The following is a 19,248-nucleotide window of genomic DNA, read 5'->3' on the forward strand; positions in this document are numbered from 1 at the left end:
ACAAAGCCATTGCTGGCATCGGTGGTGCAGAAATGGAGCCTACAGAGAGGAATCGGACTGTAGGAGAATTCCCCGGCGTCTGGTGTCCTTCTGTTCTCTACTCTCTCGGGGGCAGTGTTCATGACCTTCCTCCCTAAGAGGTCAGCCACACGCACAGCCTCGGGGGAGCTTACTCCAGCAGAGAAAAGGCAGGGGACAGTTCTGAGCTCTGTAGGTTGCTCTGGCCACTGAGTCCTATTGTCCTGGGCCATGACCCAACCATTGGAAACTCTCTCTTCCCTTCAAACTTACTTTTCCTCTTCCTGTGACTTTGGGTCTTTGGTTTCTGTACTCCTTGTGGGTTAGAACCAAGGATTATCTTCTCTGCATCCTCCTCTGAACCTAGTGTAGAGGAGAAAGAAATTTCCCTCTACCCTTCTAGGTTTTTCTGGCTGGTCTAAGAATTGAATTGACGTGAGACAGATCAACAGGAGCTAAAGGTTAATAACATGTATACACGGGCAAAACCCAGGAAAACTGAGTAACTTGCCCAAATAGCCAAAGCTACCACTTTAAATATCATCTTTAGCTGAAAAAAAAGAAGATGTTGAGGGTGGTGGTTTGGGACTTCAGTGGAGAGGAAGACAATTCACATGGAGATGGAAAAGCAAATGTTTGGTAAACAAATGTTTGCCATGCCGTGCAGAGACAAAGGGACATGGAGAGGACTTTGATCAAAGGGACCTTGCTAGGCTCCTCCCTGTCTGCCACATCTAGATTCTATTATGCTATAGTCATCTATGCTGATAGCTCCGTCCTGGAACAGGCTTTCTATCTTTTAGGTGGTTGGGGGAAAGGTCAAAGTTTCTTCCCAAGGCTTTCATTCTTAAAAATAATCAAGCAAAAGAGACACATTTGGGGGCAGCAAATTCTGCCCCCCTAGACTTGCATAGTGCCTGGAGGCTCTAAATGATAAGTGAATTGTCCTCTGTGACTACTGTGTTGCTCTTTCTATGCTACGATGGCTTTATCCGAGTGACATGCTCATGTTCTTAACAAGGACTTCTGCTGGGGAAGAAGGTGACCTGAGAGGAGAGGAACGCCTCAAATCCCACCAAATATGGTCCTCTCCACCCAAGACTGGCCCCGGCCCTGGGTCAGGGTCCTGCCTAAAAGCCCTGATTCCCCACTCCCAGCACATCAGTTTCAGAGTCTGGCTCCTGATTTTCAAAGACAGGGGAAGGCATCTCTCACCCTTCCCAGGATGACATTCAGCATACCTTTCAACTGAAATAAGACTTATAGTGAAGGACACACTGTTTTCCCCGTGAAAGCCCTGTGGCTATGCAGACTACATTGTGATTTTCTCAGAAATATCCAAAATAGGTAGCAGAAACTTCAGCACATTCTGTCAGACAGAATAACCAGGAATTGCTGGTTCTGGTGTTAGCCTTGAACGAGTGTGAAGGGAAGAGAACCCCCACACACTCCAAACTCCGCCGGGCCACCTACACACCTCTGCCCAAATGCAAATATGGTTTTTTGTTCAATGTGCCTATCCTCTGAGCAAATGGTTTCTTTCTCCCTCTTGAAGCATGTGTTGAAAGAATGCGTTAGATATTGTTAAATTCTCACTTGACCTGGTGTGTGATCTTCATATTAATTAGCATTTTCTCTTTTTGTGTCATTTCCAGCTGAACTACTACGATTCCATCAAAGCCGTCATTTCAAGCTCCAACCATGAGCCCAGTACTCTAGTAATAGGTACCGCTTCCACTCCTCTCACGTTGGTGATGCTCTCATTCTGTGTGTCAGAGCCTTGGATGTCTCCCACCTTTATCATTTCTGCACTGCAACAGGCATCCCACACTCTGCTAATAATGCCTGGTGCAGCTCAAAATGTGACATACTCCACTGTGTAATTTGCCTTTAGTTTTGGAAGCCTCACCCTGGGCTGCTGCAGAGGCGTAGTGAGGGGGGCGGGCAGTCCTATCGCAGGGCTTTGCACAGACTGAGAGCTCGATCAATATTTGTTGAGTTGAAATACGAACAAAATCCACTGCAAGCAATCTCAGGCTACACTGTTTGAGCACTCCTAATGTGCTACATGATAATAAATACACAGCAATATGGACATAGGACAGTGGTCTTGGTGCATTTGTAGAAGTGGGATTTGGGAATTTTTAAGAATTCAAAAGGTATATTGGGTATAACAGCTTTCAGTGATGGCGCTGGGAAGACCCAGAACCTGAGAACAATTGGATTTTCTGGAATCTGATCTTTGGCAAAGTGAATTCAGAGACAAGCCAAAGGAGAACCCAGGTCCCAATCCATCCCTCACTCTTACAGAGCCCAATGCACAGTTAGTCTGGGCATGGACTTCACCAGGCTAATCTTGGGTCTATGGAGTAAGGAGTGTGGCAGGGCGAGTCTATGCTACTCATGTGGGAGTCATTTTGTCTGGACAGGACTGAGGACATTCATCTTGGCACTGAGTAAACTTCAAGAGATTGGTTGGTCCAGATTTGAACCAGGAATCCGACTGATTACAACGGACCACTCCTTGGATAGCAGCTCTTGGTCTGAAATAGATGCAACCTCTGGCTGGCCCTGGAGCGTTCTAACTGGAACATTTACATAGTGTCAGGCACTAGACTAAGCTCCTTCTGTGTATTATTTTATTTAATCTCCATGACAGCCTTATGATTCGATCCCACTATTAGCCCCATCTTACAGATGAGTAAACTAAACTAAAGCACTAAACTAAAACTCGGGCTCCCCTCAGAACTACTGAATCAGAGTCTGCATTGAAAAAGAGCTGCGCTGACTTGTGTACATGTCAAGTCTGAGAAGCTTTAATCAAAATTTATATAGTTTAATCTTAATAAACCTTTAATCAAAATGATATAATTTTCCTATCTTTTCTATATGATTCTACTAATTTTTATGATTTTTTTCTAATAGCTTGCCCCTCAAAGACCTTCTTCCTAATTCTTCACAGTTACGTTATTGTGCTTCTTACTTATTTTATGAAGCTCTTGAGAGTATGTTGGAAAGCCCCACCCAATTATTCAACGTCACTCTTGTCGTATTTCATTTTCAAGCTGACACTGACGAGGATTCCTTACATGTGTTTGGCACTTACTAATTTATAAAGAACGCTCACATTCGTCAGTGGTTCTCAGTCTTGGCTGCCCATTGAAATCATCTGGGAGACTTGATGAAATCTGATTAGCTGGGTCTTACCATTGGAGATTGTGACTTAATCGATCTGGGATAAAGCCTGGGCACTGAGACTTTTAAAAACTCCCAAGATTAGAAGCCACTGTTCAAGGGGGTGAGGCCCAGGCATCTATATTTTTTAGACACTTTCCAGTGACTTTAATTTACAGCCAAGGCTGAGAACCACTCACATGCGTTATATTTGTTATTTGATCCTCACAGTAGCCAGGTGAGGTATGAATTGCGTCTAGTCCCATTTTATAGGTGAGGACACATAAGCTTAGAAAAGTATGCCCATCAGGTCACTTAGCTGGAAGAGGTAGAAAAGGGACTTGAGTACTATTTTGCTGACCCCAACACCAGTATTCCACCTGCTATCTCCTAGACTTGGGTTGGTTAAGCCCTATCTCTCAGGCCCTGGGACTTTCATAGAGATTCTGACCCCAGGGCAGCATAATTCTCTGACTGCAGAGAAAACAAATATTATCATTCACCCTAGGGTAGTGGGAAAATCGTAGCCAGTAAAAGCTCCCTTTGATGGTCTTTGTGATCTCTGGGGGTGCTCCCTGCATGCCTGGGCTGCAGCAGCAGCCTGAGAAATGAATCAGTGAAGAGCTTGTCCACAGACATTCATATCTCCTGCCCAACCAGGGCCACTGGACAGGGAGGAGGGGAATGCTGGGGAAGGCAGGAGTTGTGTGTTTATCACCAAGAGGATGGTCATAACTTGAGTCTCTTTCTATACCAGATCTTCTCCAGGTATTTCATTTGCTGGGATTACCTCCACCTTTTCTCTTGGCCCTCTCAACTGTCCCCCACCTTCTTTCCCTCCTCCTCCCAACTCGATCCCTAGCCCCACCCTTGGATTTTAAGGACCTGGTTTGAACTCACCAAGCAGTGCACTTGTGAGGAATACAATCTTTAACACCATTTTAAGCGACTCAGAAGTCAGCCACCCACGAAATGACGACAGCCATTTCTTTTATGATGCCTTCAGCCTAGCTATGCCTGAGCACTTCTGAGCTTTGGAAAAGCTGAAATTCTAGGGTTTTTTCCTCTTTTTTAATCCTTTAGAGTCCTGTTCCAGTTGCCATTGAACAGCATGGAAAACCAGTGATCAGTCAAGTGTGCGGTCTCAGCCTCCCAGGAAATACTTGCTTCCTTCTTGAGGAGATCTGCCCTGAGGCCCCTTCCACTTCTGATTCATAGCCTTCACGCTTACATTGTCTTTCAAGGAAAGCTTCCCTTAGAAATTTCTGATTCACTGACATTTAAATCACCAAAATGTTAGAAAGAGATGTGCAGTGGTTAAGAAGTTTCTTGGGAATTTTCATTAGACTTTCTTGGAACTAGGAAATTGTGATTTTCTCAAATGATAATGGATATGAATCCTAAGAAACTGAAATTCAGCTTTCAGAGACTGGACCAGCTCAAAATTCAGTGTCTGGGTGGAACAAAAACAATGAAGCCGCAATGAGGAGCTCTGAGTTCTAGCTCCGGCTCTTCTGCTAACGGAGCTGTGACCTCAGGCCTCAGTTTCCTCTCCAGTCCAGTAAAAAAGTTGGACAGGAGCTCTAAGGATCTATCCAACGCAAATTCACAGATCCCTCATTCTACTGTAAGTGTCCTGTCCATGCCATCGTCCTTCTCCCATTACAGACAGCAGGGCCCACTGAAATTGCTTACAGCTCTAAACCACTATTAAGTATCTATAGAGATCTAGATAATTCTATTATAGAAAGAGTCAGCCCTCCGCCCCCACCTCCACACTCCCTGGTGAACATTATTGTAATTTCTCTGTGATGGGTATTTATGATGTTCCAGGCATGATGCAAAGATGAGAATATAGTCATGCGCCACATAACGACTTTTTGGTCAATGACAGACCGCATATTTGACGGTGGTCCCATAAGATTAGTACCACACAGCCTACATGTACCATCTAGGTTTGTGTAAGTACACTTTATGATGTTCACACAACAACAAAATTGCCTAATGACACATTTCCCAGAACTTATCCCAGTTGTTAAGCGACACACAACTGTATTGAGGCTCAGAGCCTTCGGGGCAAAACTCCTGGAAAGAGTTGCCTATACTCACCCTTTCCAAAGCCTCTCCCCCCAGCCTGCCTAAAACCACTCCAACCTGACCTTTGTCCCTGCCGTGCCACCGAAAACACTCTTGTAAGGGTCGTCCGTGCCCCGATGTTGCTACATCCAGTGACGGATCCTCATCCCACTTGCTCTCTCAGCACTTGAAGCAGCAGATCACTCCGGCTTCCTCCCCGTGCTTCTCTCACTCGGCTTCAGGCTACAGCCTCTCTTGGTTTTCTTTCCATCTCACGTGTTGTCCTCCCCTGTCTCCCTTATTTATTCCTCCACATCTCTGTGACTTAACGTTGGAGCCCGCAGAGTTCAGTCCTCGGTCTTCTCCTCATCCATACCTGCATCACTCCCTTGATGATCCCCTCCAGGACCACTGCTGCCAATTCCCAAATTTATCTCTCTAACCTGGCCCCTTCCTGAACTTCAGTCCGGTATTTCCAACTGCCTAGGATCTCTAAAGGACATCTCCACTTGAATACCACATAGTTGTCAAAATTAAGTCCAAACCTGAATCCAGTTCTCCCTCACACCATCTTCCCAATCTTAATTGGCTGTAAATCCATCTTTCCAGTTGCTCTAGCCAAAATCTAACAGTCACCCTCGACTCCTCTTTCTCACAACCCATGTCCAAGCTGTTGACCCTGCCTATTCCTGGAATCTGGCCTCTTCTCCCCAGCCCCACTGCTTCCATCTAGCGAGAATCACCATCTTCTCTTCCCTGGGTCACGGCAGGAGCCTAACTCCTCTCCCTACTTCCACTCTGCCCCTATAGTCTGTTCTCCACACAGCAGCCAGAGAGATCCTGTGAATTAGAAGTCAGAGCTGTCCAAGTCCTCCCGTGGGCCCCTATCTCACTCAGAGCAAAAGTTGAAGTCCTCCAGGCCCTGTGTGTCAGCCCCATCCTTACGTCTCTGGGCTGGTCTCCCACTTCTCTCCCTCTCTGTCTCTGTTCCTGTCGTGCCAATCTCCTTGTATATATGAGGATATCTTCACTGGTTCGTCCCTCTGCCTGGAAAGTTCTCCCCACAAATGTCTACATCGCTCACTCCCTCTCCTCCTTGAAGTCTTTGCTCAAATGTCACTTCTCAACGAGGCCCTTCTGTCCACTTTGTTATGTCCTGGAGCAGCCCAGCCCCTGCTCCTGGCATTCGCAGTCCTCCTTACCTGTCCTAACTCGGTTTAAATCCGTCCATCTAAGCACCTTCTAGAGTACTATCTAGTTTGTCTGTGATGTTTGTTGCTTCTGGTCTGTCTTCCCACATCAAAAGGCCAGCCCCACAAAGGTAGGGAGTTTGTCTGTTTTGTCCACTGTTTTGTCCCAAGTGCTTAGAATACATGGCACATAACAGGTGCTCCATAAATAGTTGTTGAGTGAATTTATTTGTGAAGTCAACATTCAAACCACATCCCTCTCGCTCCCAAAGCTGTGCTCAGAAGCACTCTAGGAAGACTGGGATGCTGTAGTGACGAGCTCTTCAAGTGTTTTTCTCCTGTGCCCTTCTCCTTCCATCTCCATATCCACCCCCCACATGTCCCCATAGCATCCTATGCCCACATGACTGCTTTGTGTCGGGTATGTACGTGTCTATACACACACACACACACTCCTCCACTATGTGTTATAGCACCAGCACCCCCATCCCTAAATGGCTGCTAGAGTTATAACCCTGTCAGGAAACAAGTGAGCTGGTTCACCCCATTCCGCAACTCCCTTTTAGTTAGTTTAGTCTCCGTTTCTGGTAAGAGTCCTTTCACAGCCCCTTAAGGTTCCCCCTTTACATACTTCTGGACTTCAGAATTCAGCTTAAGGTCAGCCATCTATTCCCAAATAGGCTCACCTCAGATGAGAGGGAAAATCCATAACAGAAGAAACCAACAATTGCATAGAGGGCTCTGCAGTGTGGGAAGCACCTTCAAGTGCATTTGTTTACTTAAGGTGATGGAAGGCAGGAATCTCTGGCTTTATTTTGGTTGTTAATGAACATGGAGAGGGACATATTGGTCAAGGCCATAGAGAAACCATTTTGTGGTTTTGTGTCCATTTTGTGACAGCAGATCCGTGGGCTCGACCATACTGAGGAAATTGATGGAAGGGAGGAATAAGATATAGGGAAGGGTGGGCAGGAGAGGCCGCAGGATCCACCTTGAAACAGAAAGAGTAAAAGTCGGAGTTTGGGGAGAATACACCCACACTGCTGCTGACCCCATGGGATCCTCTGAGCTCCTGACTGTGGACGTGGCCTCTGAGTCAGCCCTGATGATAGACGCCTCAGTGGACAGGCAGAATTCCCCTTCCACCAGGACCCCAGCACCTAAGACTTATCTGCTAGTTAGTGTGCTGGGGATCTGAACCTGCCTTGAATCTGTGCTAGGTTTCCATGGTGATTGCTTAAACTTTTCATCATCCTTCCTTCAGACCTTGGGGGAGAGCTGTGCTCTCTGGTTTCCATGACAACCATTTAAACATGTATCTCTGTCTGGCTCTCTTGGAAAAGAACTGCTAGAGATCATGCAAATGAACTGGCTGTGCTCCCTTCACTAGAAAAAAAAAATAAAAATAAAGTGACACACCTGCTTAGAAGTTTCAGATCTCTGCTCATAACAAGAAGGGTGAAAGTGTCAAACTGGCATCTGAGGAGAGTTTGCTTGCTGCTTTGACCCTTCAAGTGCTTGCTCAGATACGCAGGCTCACTCTGCCGTCTTAAGTGCTTATCTACACTCAGCACTTCCCCTCCCCTCCCTTCTGCCTGGCAGATGAAAGAGCTGCAAATTCAAGGCTGTTTACCTTTCTGCTGCATATTAAAGGAGGAAGAAAAGGACCTGGCCAGAGTGACTGGCTAGCCAGCTACCGGACGCAGCCCTTCCCCACTGTGGGAAGAAGCCATGGGGAGCAGAGGTGTCACCTCGACTCACTGTCAATAAACTAGCCAGGGGTGGCCCAGGCCTCGGATTACAGCCCCCAATTATGTGGAAATCACATAGCCCAGTCGTTCAGAAATGACTCCACTTTCTCTATTGGAATTCGTGGACTGGAGAGCAGTCACGTGACTCTGAGGAAGAAGAGCTCAGGAGAAGCAGGACGATGAGGGCCCCTTTCCCCCTCCCTGGACACTTGCCCATTCTCCACCGCAGCAATGCGCCCTAAACCGGAGTCCCCAGAGGCAGCAGTGGGCCAAGCAGCCACAGATTTAAAACATGTTTTGAAACTGAGTACCAGCATTTAAAATTCTGGATGTTTCCAATGAAAATAGAGATTTCCCACTTCTCTTGAAAAATCAACAGACCTGCGCCAGAATCCTACTTCACAAGGGTCTGTTGGATTGCAGAAGCCCCGCTCTCGCAAAGATGAAGCATGCATTGGCTTTGGTTGAACTTTTCTGAATAGCAAATTCTTCTGGAAAATAGTTGAACTCATAACTTGTGATAGCAGACACAGCACCCAGACAAAACCAATTATCCCTCACCTAATTGCTGACGTCACAAATGATGAAAGAGAATTCTTCTTTGGTGGTGGGGGAACGAGGAGGCTGCAGATTAAATGGTCTTCCACCTTCTTTCTCCAACACCCTTTCAGCTACCTTGGATGAGGCTGAGGTCGGAGGTCAGGGTAAGCCAGCCAGGGTGGATGTGAGATGCCCTGGTGAGTGTATTGGGGATTTTCTTCATCACCCTCTGGTGAGACTAACGTCTGAATCCTTCAGGAAGGCCCTTGACTGCGTCTGCACGATGCTACCATTTTGATTCTATTGTTCAGGAGGTTCATAAACCAATAAGTCATTTGACTGAACATAATTGTGGGACAAAATTGGTTGGTTGGTTGATAAAATTGATAGGTCGACTCAATGAGCCCCGGTTTAGGAGTCAGACAGCCCTGGGTCTGAGGCTTAGCTCCACAGTTTTCTTGATGACATGTTTCTTAACCTCTCCAGGTGTAAGTTTTCTTACCTGCAAGGTGGAGGGAAAGGTGCTTGCCTCTGAGTTTCTGTGAGACTCAGCCAAGATCGTGTGTGGAGAGGCCCTGGCACAATGCCTGGCACTGGTAGAGATTTAGTAAGTTTGTTTCCCCAGAATGAGATGGCCTCTTCATGTTTCCTCTTGCTCCCAGATGACCCTTCTTGCCTCTTTCTAGAGAGGGAAGGGAATAAAGGTCTTGCCTTTCCTACACACATCATTTTCATTCTTCAGACTCTCTATGGTTGAACACCTGGGGAGAAAGAAGAAGAAAACACTAGTCATTGCTGAAAGCGAACCGGGGACATTTACAAATCAGCAACTTGTCCGCACATTAACTGACCATATTAAGAAACTGTGTTTTGCTTTTCTATGAATATTTTTAGGGTACGGTATGGGAACAACAAATGTCAAGCAAAAGATGAAAGAGATAAGGGATGTTAGAAAAGATGTCAAGGCGAGAAAAGGCCAAGCATCCCTTGGTTTGCCCCAAAGGCGAGCCGAATGTGATCAAACAGTTTTTCGCATCTATACAGGAGTCAAGACGTTTTCATTCTGTAAGAGAAGGAACTTGCTGCTGACAGGTGGACTGGATCGAATAATTAGAGTGTGGAATCCTTATCTGCCAAGGTAAGTTTTCTTTCTCTCTCCAAGAGTGCCATTGATCTCGTAAGGTGCAAGGGAGCAGGACTGGGGATGCTAATGCCCTTTTGGAATAATTTAAGAACCCCTGTCCAAAACTGATCTTCCACATACACAGCCCAGGAAACTTCTGTTGTGGCCATTAAAGATTCGTTTTCTGACATTAATAAGCAACTCACTTAAGAAGTAAATATTTTGCAAGAACAAAGAGACTGTGTGGAGCCATGATTCACTCTCCTTTCAGAATGATTTCCTGTAATCAGATTGCTGTCCTCCCTACAATGAACCATGATCAGTTGCAGAGAGCGATTAGGGATTTCGCTGTGCAATTGATGTACTTTCGGTGCACCTCGCTCACATGGCCCTAAATTGACATTGCATCTCCACTGGAGTTGTTTAGCCTCAGCTGATAATGACTCTACCACCCCTAAGGCATAAGAATTGACGTAAGAAAACAGAGACTGTTCTGGAAAGTCTGGGATTGAGGTAGCAAGGTAGCAAACAGTTCGATCATTGAAAGTAGGTTGCCATCATACCCTCAATGTGTAAACACTGTGCACCTTAGAATAGGGCTCAAACCTTTCATGGTGAGCCCCCCAGAGCAAGTGCTGGGAAGCACTTCCTTGTAATAACAACAGCTATCATTTTATTGAGCACCTACTTTGTCTGAGGCACCGTGCATCATACACATTATCTCTAATCCTCACATCAGCTCCATTTACTGATGAAGAAACTGAAGCTCAGCAGAGTTAAATAACTTTTTGGAGTAATGGCAGAATCAGGGTTCAAATGCAGTTTGGCCTCTTCTGAAAGTCATTTCCATTGATAAGTGTTGAAGATGGAAGGAGAGTGGGAAACGGGGAGTTGTCTTCCCATGCGTTGATAGTGGGGGTTGGGGATAAGAACATGTCACCTAGGATGTGCCATGGTTCCTTGCTGAGCCCCTGATGCAGGCATCAGTGGAGGACCTGCATGACCCCTCTCAGCAGAGCAGGCAGCAGCGGGGTCAGTACTCCAGGTCTGGAAGCGCACCGGCTCTTATCTCGCCCCTGTCACTTTCTAGCAGGGAGATCCTGAGCAAGGCTGCAGCCTCAGTTTCCTTATTATAATAATGATAACAAGAGAACCCACACCTAGAGTAGAAACAGAGATTACAAATGAGATCATCCATGTATCAAGCTTAGCATGATGTCAGATGTACTGGTGTACATTGTTATATTGCGCTTCACTTTAATGTGCTTCATAGATACTGCATTTTTCACAAGACTTCCACCCCGGCAAAATGATTACGATTTGCTGAAGGCTCAGAGAATGGGTTAGCATTTTTTTTTTTTTAGCAAAAATAGAGTGTTGTTTAGTTAATGTATGTACATTATTTATTTCATACTTAATAGACTGCGATTTAGTGTAAGCATAACTTTTATATACTCTGAGAAGCCAAAAGATTCATGTGACTTGCTTAATTGCGACATTCACTTTATTGCGGCAGTCTGGAACTGAGTCTGCAATATCTCCGAGGTGTGCCTGTAAGTAAGAAAGAGATGTGATTTTCTCCCCTCTGCTATTACCTTAGATTCCCATCTGCCTGCTGATGGAGAACAATTTCCCACAGTCACTTACTTTCCAGAGACGTGGTTATAAAAAAAAGATGTTGTGCTCCCTGCTTCAACCTCAGCCCTGCCTCCCTCCTTCCTACCTGCCCCCCTCCCACTACACTCCCTGCCCTGAGACCCTGAGGGCACTGTGAGCCCTCCAGGCTCCTTAAAATAAACTTATATTCACAGACGTTCCTCCCAGATCTGAATACTGCGTAAAGCAGCAACCTGCCATGGAATCTGTTCCAACCCCAGCCTGAGCTCTTCCTTGCCTATTCCTTTTATAGGGACATTGTCAGCAGTTGGAGAAACAAAGCCCAGGGCTTCATCGCACACTGAGTTGTGTTGCTATAAGTGGGTATTATTTGCCACAGTGCTTTGATCGCACAAGATATATACTTGTGTAATTTCAGAGGGAGACATAACCCTCCTCCAGGCTGAATAGAACTGCCAGATCCGGGCCAAGTTTAGTCTTGCATTTTTATTTAGAAATAACAGATAGACCTGCTGGGTGTTCATCTGTTCTTTTTCCATTCTAGAAAACCAACAGGTATGCTGAAAAGCCACACGGCTCCAGTGAGCTACATCCAGGTGTCTGCTGAGGATAACAAAATATTTTCCACGTCCACTGACAACGCAGTCAAGGTCTCTGCCCTTTGGTGTTCTGATGCGTTACCCAGTGTGGTTTCAGACAGAGAAGGGGTTCCTTTCATGTTTTCTTTTCCCCTCTCTGCAGCTTTGGGGGCCTCTGCATCAGCAGATACCGTATGGCATTTTCATTTGTGAGTTTGCTTTGGAAAGGAGGATATGTAAGCAATTGAAGGGTAGCCTCTGAGAAGCCTTTCAATACCTGGTGTTTTTGATTGAGATGAGTAAACCTTACAGTATTCAGGCCACTGCTCGCATTCTGTCCAAAGAGTCTCTGTGAGAGTGTGTGGTGGAGGATGGAGAAGGAGAATGGGGGACGGAATGGGGACATAGGGGAGGCAGCAGCCCCTTGCCGCTAGTGGCTATCATCTTATTTTGCAGTACACACAGGACAGGTGGGCCCTTTCTGATGTTGCCTGTAAGGCTTAGAACCTAAACCTTTCTGGCCCTGCTGGAGGTAGTCATATCACCATCTTCTTTGTGTTTGCCTTCACACCCATCTTTATAACTAAAATCCTGTCCACCTCAAACTTCGGTTACCCTGTGGTCTTCATAATGCACTATTTTTATACAAAAAAAGAAATCTCACTGATTTTCTTCACCCATCACTTCGTATGCATGTCCAATGAATATGACAAATTTTCATGATTCATCCACCTTCTTTCCTGGACTGTCACAGGCCAGAGGGTAGGAGTTTAGCACACTCTGAATCGGAGGAATGCTGAAACCTCAGGAGGAGATCAGCACCACTGTGTTGCAGAGATGCATTAACCAGCTCTGACCACTCACATCGTAAATGACCAATAGACGTTATGGTCTGAATTGTATCCCCTCAAAATTCATAACCTCCAGTACTTTAAAATATGACTGTATTTGGAGTTAGGGCCTTTAAAGAAGTAATTAAGGTTAAATGAGGTCATATTGCTGGGCCCTAATCCAATATGATTGGTGTCCTTATAAGAAGAGATCAGGACACATAGATTGAGGGGTGACCATGTGAGGACACAGCAAGAAGTGGTCATCTGCAAGCAAAGGAGAGAAGCCTAAGAAGAAACTAAACCTATCCACACCTTGATCTTGGACTTCAATCCTCTACCTCACACCATACACAAAACTTAACTCAGAACGAATCATAGACCTAAATGTAAGAAGAGCTATGACTTCAAAACTCTTAGGAGAAATCATAGAGTAAATCTTCATGACCTTGGACTAGGCAATGATTTCTTAGATAAGACATCAAAAGCACAAGAGAAAAAAGGAAAAAATAGAAAGGACTTCATCAAAATTAAAAACTTGTGCTTCAAAGGACACCATTAAGAAAGTGATTAGACAACCTACTGAATGGAAGAAAATGATTGCAAATCATATCTATAACAAGGAAGTGCATCTAGAATATAAAGAACTTTTAATGCAGAGTTCTAAAAGCACAAATAGCCCAATTTAAAAATAGGCAAAGGACTGGAACAGAAATTTCTTCAAAGAAAATATTCAAATGGCCAATAAACACATGACAAGATACTCAACATGATTAGTCATTAGGGGAATCCAAACCAAAACCACAATGAGATACCACTTCACACCCATTAGGATGGCCAAAATCAAAAGATAGACAATGACAAGCATTGGCAAGGATGTGGGGAAACTGGAACCCTCATCCATTGCTGGTGGGAGTGTAAAATGTTGCAGCCACTTTAGAAAACATTTTGGCAGTTCTTCAAATGTTAACCACAGAGTTACCATACGATCTAGCAATTCCACTCCTAAGTTTATACCCAAGAGAATTGAAAACACGTGTTCACACAAACACTTGCATATGAATATTTGCAGCAGCATTATTCATAGTAGCCAAAAAGTGGAAACAACCAAAATGTCCACGAACTGGTAAATGGATAAACAAAATGTAGTATATCCAGGCAATGAAATATGACTCAGCAACAAAAAAGAAATGAAGTACCAATAAATGTTACATCATGGATGAACCATGAAAACCTTATGTGAAGTGAAAGCCAGTGACAGAAAGCCATGTGTTGTGTAATTCCATTCATATGAAACGTCCTGAATAGGCAAATCTACAGAGTTAGAAAGTTTAGCGGTGGCCAAGGAGTGGGGTGAGGTGGGGACAGGGGGTGGCTACTAACGGACAGGGATTTCTTTTTAGTGTAATGAAAATGTTTTGAAATTAGATAGTGGTGACAGTTGCACAACTCTGTGAATACGCTGAAAACCACTGAATTGTACACTTTAAAAATTCAAATTTTGTGATATGTGAATTATATCCCAACAAAGCTGTTATTTTTTGTTTAAAGTTCGGCGGAGAGAAGTCAAAGATGACACCAAGGTTTTGGCCTGAGCCAGAAACTGAGAGAAGGAAGATGGGGGTGAAAAGAAGGGAGGTCAGGAGCGCGGTTGTGGATGTGTTGGGCAGAGTCATCCCGAGTTGAGGGGCAATGTCAGGGCTGACGATATACGCTTGGCAATCATTAGCATTTAGATGGAATTTTAAGCCCTGGAGTGAGTGGATGAGATCTGAAAGGGAGTGAGAGCAGGCAAAGGAGAGAAAATCTTCAAAGACTGAGCACAGGGGCACTATGATGTGCTGGCATCTCACCATTTGAGGGAGCCAACATGGCTCCTGTGTAGTGAGCTTAGAGTCCATCCCATGGCAATGAGGAGGGTACTTTCTATAAAAGTAGGTGCTGAGATCACAGTCAGTGATGCAGCCAGGACCCAACTCAATTCAGTCCTCTGAGAAAATTTGATTAAAATGGTAAGATTTATGGACTTCAGTTTTGATTTATTTTGAAAATCAAATTCATCCAAACGCATCCTCCAAAGCCACAAAGTTGGCGACTTCATATTTTTAATGAGCTTTTTTTTCCCAAAACTTGGCACCATCAGATAATCATAATTCTGTATGTGAGGACACGTCTTCTATCCTATTTTCTTTTCCTAGTGCCTCTCCATTTTCTTCCAATCTAAACTCATGATTACAAGATTAGCATCTTGCCTGTGATGATTCAGGCATATTGAATCACTTCCCAAAGTGTGTTTAAAATATATTGAAATCCTATCTTGGAAATATGGTATGTAATTTATTTCAGAATATATTATTCCTATCAAATAAAAACTAATCAACTAGGAACCACACAGCTAAATTTCTAGCATGCCTGATCAGATAGACTTCGTTCTTTGAATTGATTTCTCACCCCAAATATTTCACTTCTCTAAATCATGGGGACACACGAAACGTTTCAGGAGTCTGCTGGTTTCTGGCATTCTCTAAAGGAAAGTAAAGTGACAGATGTAGATTTCCGTTTTCTCTTGTTATTTTCTGTGAGTTTAATATTTCACACCACACCGAGGGCTGTTTCATGTCAACAGGAATTAGGATGCAAAGAAAATTATTTCTTGGAAGGAAGATGGCATGGTGCATTAGTTAAGGTAAGGCTTGCCACTGTAACAAATAAACCCCGTATTTTCCATAGGTTGAAACAACAGAGTTTATTTCTGTCTACTGTAACAACGCAACAGCAGTGCTCCTGGTAAGAGACACTTTTTCTCCCATCCAAGAATGAGGCTGTCTCCATCTGGGGGCCCCACGCAGCCTGAGTTCTCAGAACCCTCTTCATCCAGGTGCTATAGGCATAAGAATATCTGCCTCCTAAAAATCCAAGCCGTAAATGACACATCACTTTCACTCACATTCTGCTGCTGAGTTCACACCCTGGGTGAAAGAGAACGTGGGAAATGCCTTAGTCTGGTAGCTATGTCTCAGCGACAACTTTACGCTGTGGGCAGGGATGTGTGGATTTTGGGGGGACAGAAGGCTTTGGAGACATACAGACTTGAGCTGAGACACTGAAACTACCACGAATGAGCTGACCTTGGGTGAAGTATTCAGTCCTTCGGAACTAAGTTACTTAATTCTTTTGGACATCTGTTTACCCTTCTGCAAAAAATGGGAGAAAGACCCATCTTGCAGGTTGTTGTGCTCATTAAAGATAACGTGTGAAGTGTGCTCACCACAGAGTAGTTTTACTAGGTAAGACTCTTTTGAGCCTAAGAGACAAAAATCTAACTCAAACAGTTTAAGCTGAAAAGGGAGGATTTACTGGTAATTGAAACCAGCTCAGCAGACAGATGGCCTCATGGGCAGCTGGGTCAGAGATGGCACTGTTGTTTGTGTGCTCCTCCCCCTGCACTTCTTCTTTCTGCTCCTTGGTGCACATCGGTCTCATCCACTCCTACTGTACAAAGGCTTTCTCCTTCCGAATGGCAGGGACCATGGATGCCCACAGCCTTGAACTCACATCCCAATTCCAGTTTCACTACCAGCTCCAGCCAGAAAAGTCCAAGGGAAGGACACAGATTGACCAGGCTTGGGTCCTGTGTCCATTGCTTGTGGTCAGTGAGGCAAATCTCTTGACAGAAGACAAGAGGGTGCTGGACAGACAAGATAAGGCAGCGATGCTTAATTTGTTGTAGTTATTTATATTTGGGTGATTTAATGCCAACTTGTCGAGTCAACCTCAACATCAGTATGAAGAGCTCCTCTCTACCTTTCCCTTTCTCAGACCTCACAGGGTCCCTCTATAGCATCCCACCTGAGATCTCTCTTCCTGGATTCCAGAATCACCTCTGTCCTCCCTCTCACCAAAACTCCCTTTCTCTCAGTAACATTATGTCATGAAGTGAGAAGAAATTAACAGATAAATGGATTCCCACTGTAGTATAAGTGACAGATGATAACTGTGCCTGTTACCTATCCAGGAAAATGAACATCTTCAAACAAATCAACACTCCTGAAGGGAGGAGGTGCCTCTTGAACAAGCAGCCCTTAGGGTCACCTTTTCCATAGTATTATTTTACCTTGATCACCATTGCCACCTCCATTCTTTGCTCCCCCTTTCTATGCCACGACCTAAACCACAGATGAAAAGGCAGATTGGTGACATCAAAGCCAGAGAAAGGTAATATAAAGAAGGAAAATTACAGGCCAATATCGTTGATGAACAAGGATGCAAAAATCCTCAACAAAAAATATTGGCAAACCGAATACAGCAATACATTAAAAGGATCATACACCATGATCAAGTGGGATTTATACCAGGGACACGGAGATGGTTCAACATCAGCAAATCAATCAATGTGATACACCACATTAACAAAATGAGGAAGAAAAACCACATGATCATCTCAATAGATGCAGAAAAAGCATTTGACAAGATCCAACAGCCATTTATGATTAAAAGTCTCAATCAAAATGAGTATAGAAGGAAAGTAGCTCAACATAGTAAAAGGCCACATATGACAAACCCACAGCCAAGATCATACTCAATGGGGAAAACTGAAAGCCATCCCTCTGAGAACAGAAACAAGACAAGGGTGCCCACTCTCACCACTCCTATTCAAAATAGTACTGGAGGTTTTAGCCAGAGCAATTAAGCAAGAAAAAGAAGGAAAAGGAATCCTAAGAGGCAGTGAAGAAGTGAAACTCTCTGTGTTTGCAGATGACATGATTTTATATACAGAAAACCCTAAAGAATCCAAATCAGGGGCCAGCCCCATGGCCGAGTGATTAAGTTCATATGCTCTGCTTCAGCGGCCCAGGGTTTCTCCAGTTCGGATCCTGGGTGCAGACATGGCACTGCTCATCAGGCCATGCTGAGCCAGCATCCCACATGCCACAACTAGAAGGACCCACAACTAAAAATACACAACTACATACCAGGGGTCTTTGGGAGAAAAAGGAAAAATAAAATCTTTAAAAAAAAAAAGAATCCAAGTCAGAAAACTATTAGAAATAATCAATAATTATAGCAAAGTGGCAAGGTACAAAATCAACTTACAGAAATCATTTGTGTTTCCATACTCTAATAATGAACTAACAGAAAGACAACTCAAGAATATAATCCCATTTATAGTCGCAACAAAAAGTATAAATTGTCTTGGAATAAATTTAACCAAGGAGGTGAAGGACTTATACAATGAAAACTACATGACATTACTGAAAGAAATTGATGATGACACAAAGAGATGGGAAGATATTCCATGCCCAGGGATTGGAAGATTAAACAGAATTAAAATGTCCATACTACGTAAAGCAATCTACAGATTCAATGCAGTTCCACTCAGAATCCCAGTGACAGGGCCGACCTTGTGGCTGAGTGGTTAAGTTCGAGTGCTCTTCTTCTGTAGCTCAGTGTTCACTGGTTCCAATCCTGGGCATGGACCTATGCACTGCTTATTAAGCCATACTTTGGCGACATGCCATATAGAAGGGCTACAATGACTTGCAACTAGGATATACAACTATGAGCTGGGGCTTTGGGGAGAAAATTAAAGAAAAAGGAAGATTGGCAACAGATGTTAGCTCAGGGCCATCTTCCTCACACAGACACACACAAAAAGAGTCCCAATGACATTCTTCACAGAAATAGAACAAAGAATCCTAAAATTCATACGGAGCAACAAAAGACCCTGAACAGCTAAAGCAATCCTGAGAAACAAGAACAAAGTTGAAGGCATCACAATACCTGACTTCAAAATGTACTACAAAGCTATAGTAATCAAAACAGCATGGTACTGGTACAAAAACAGACACACAGATCAATGGAACAGAATTGAAAGCCCAGAAATAAAACCACACATCTCTGGACAGCTAATCTTTGACAAAGGAGCTAAGAACATACAATGGAGAAAAGAAAGTCTCTTCAGTAAATGGTACTGGGAAAACTGGAAGGCCACATGTAAAAGAATGAAAGTAGACCATTATCCTTCACCACACACAAAATTTAGCTCAAAGAGGATCAAACACTTGAAGGTAAGACCTGAAACCATAAAACTTCTAGAAGAAAATATAGGCAGTACACTCTTTGATATTAGTCTTAAAAGGATCTTTTCGAATACCATGTCTACTTGGACAAGAGAAACAAAAGAAAAAATAAACAAGTGGGATGTCATCAGACTAAAAAGCTTCTACAAAGCAAAGGAAACCATCAACAAAATGGAAATACAACACACCAACTGGGAGAAAATATTTGCAAATCACTTCTCAGACAAGGAGTTGATATCCAAAGTATATAAAAAACTCACACAACTCAACA

At 44.0% G+C, this 19,248-nt stretch overlaps 1 protein-coding gene across 1 annotated transcript in view; it reads left to right on the plus strand.

Annotated features, from left to right (window-relative positions):
- Positions 1-19,248, plus strand: part of LOC102150935 (cilia- and flagella-associated protein 337-like) — a 108,561-nt gene that overhangs the window by 52,520 nt on the left and 36,793 nt on the right. The window contains 4 exon segments of the mRNA XM_070240043.1: positions 1,674-1,743; positions 8,881-8,913; positions 9,794-9,887; positions 12,034-12,139. Of these exon segments, the coding sequence (XP_070096144.1) occupies positions 1,674-1,743; positions 8,881-8,913; positions 9,794-9,887; positions 12,034-12,139 (303 nt within the window).

The sequence above is a fragment of the Equus caballus genome, chromosome 17 (assembly GCF_041296265.1).
Source record: "Equus caballus isolate H_3958 breed thoroughbred chromosome 17, TB-T2T, whole genome shotgun sequence".
NCBI classification, from domain to species: domain Eukaryota; kingdom Metazoa; phylum Chordata; class Mammalia; order Perissodactyla; family Equidae; genus Equus; species Equus caballus.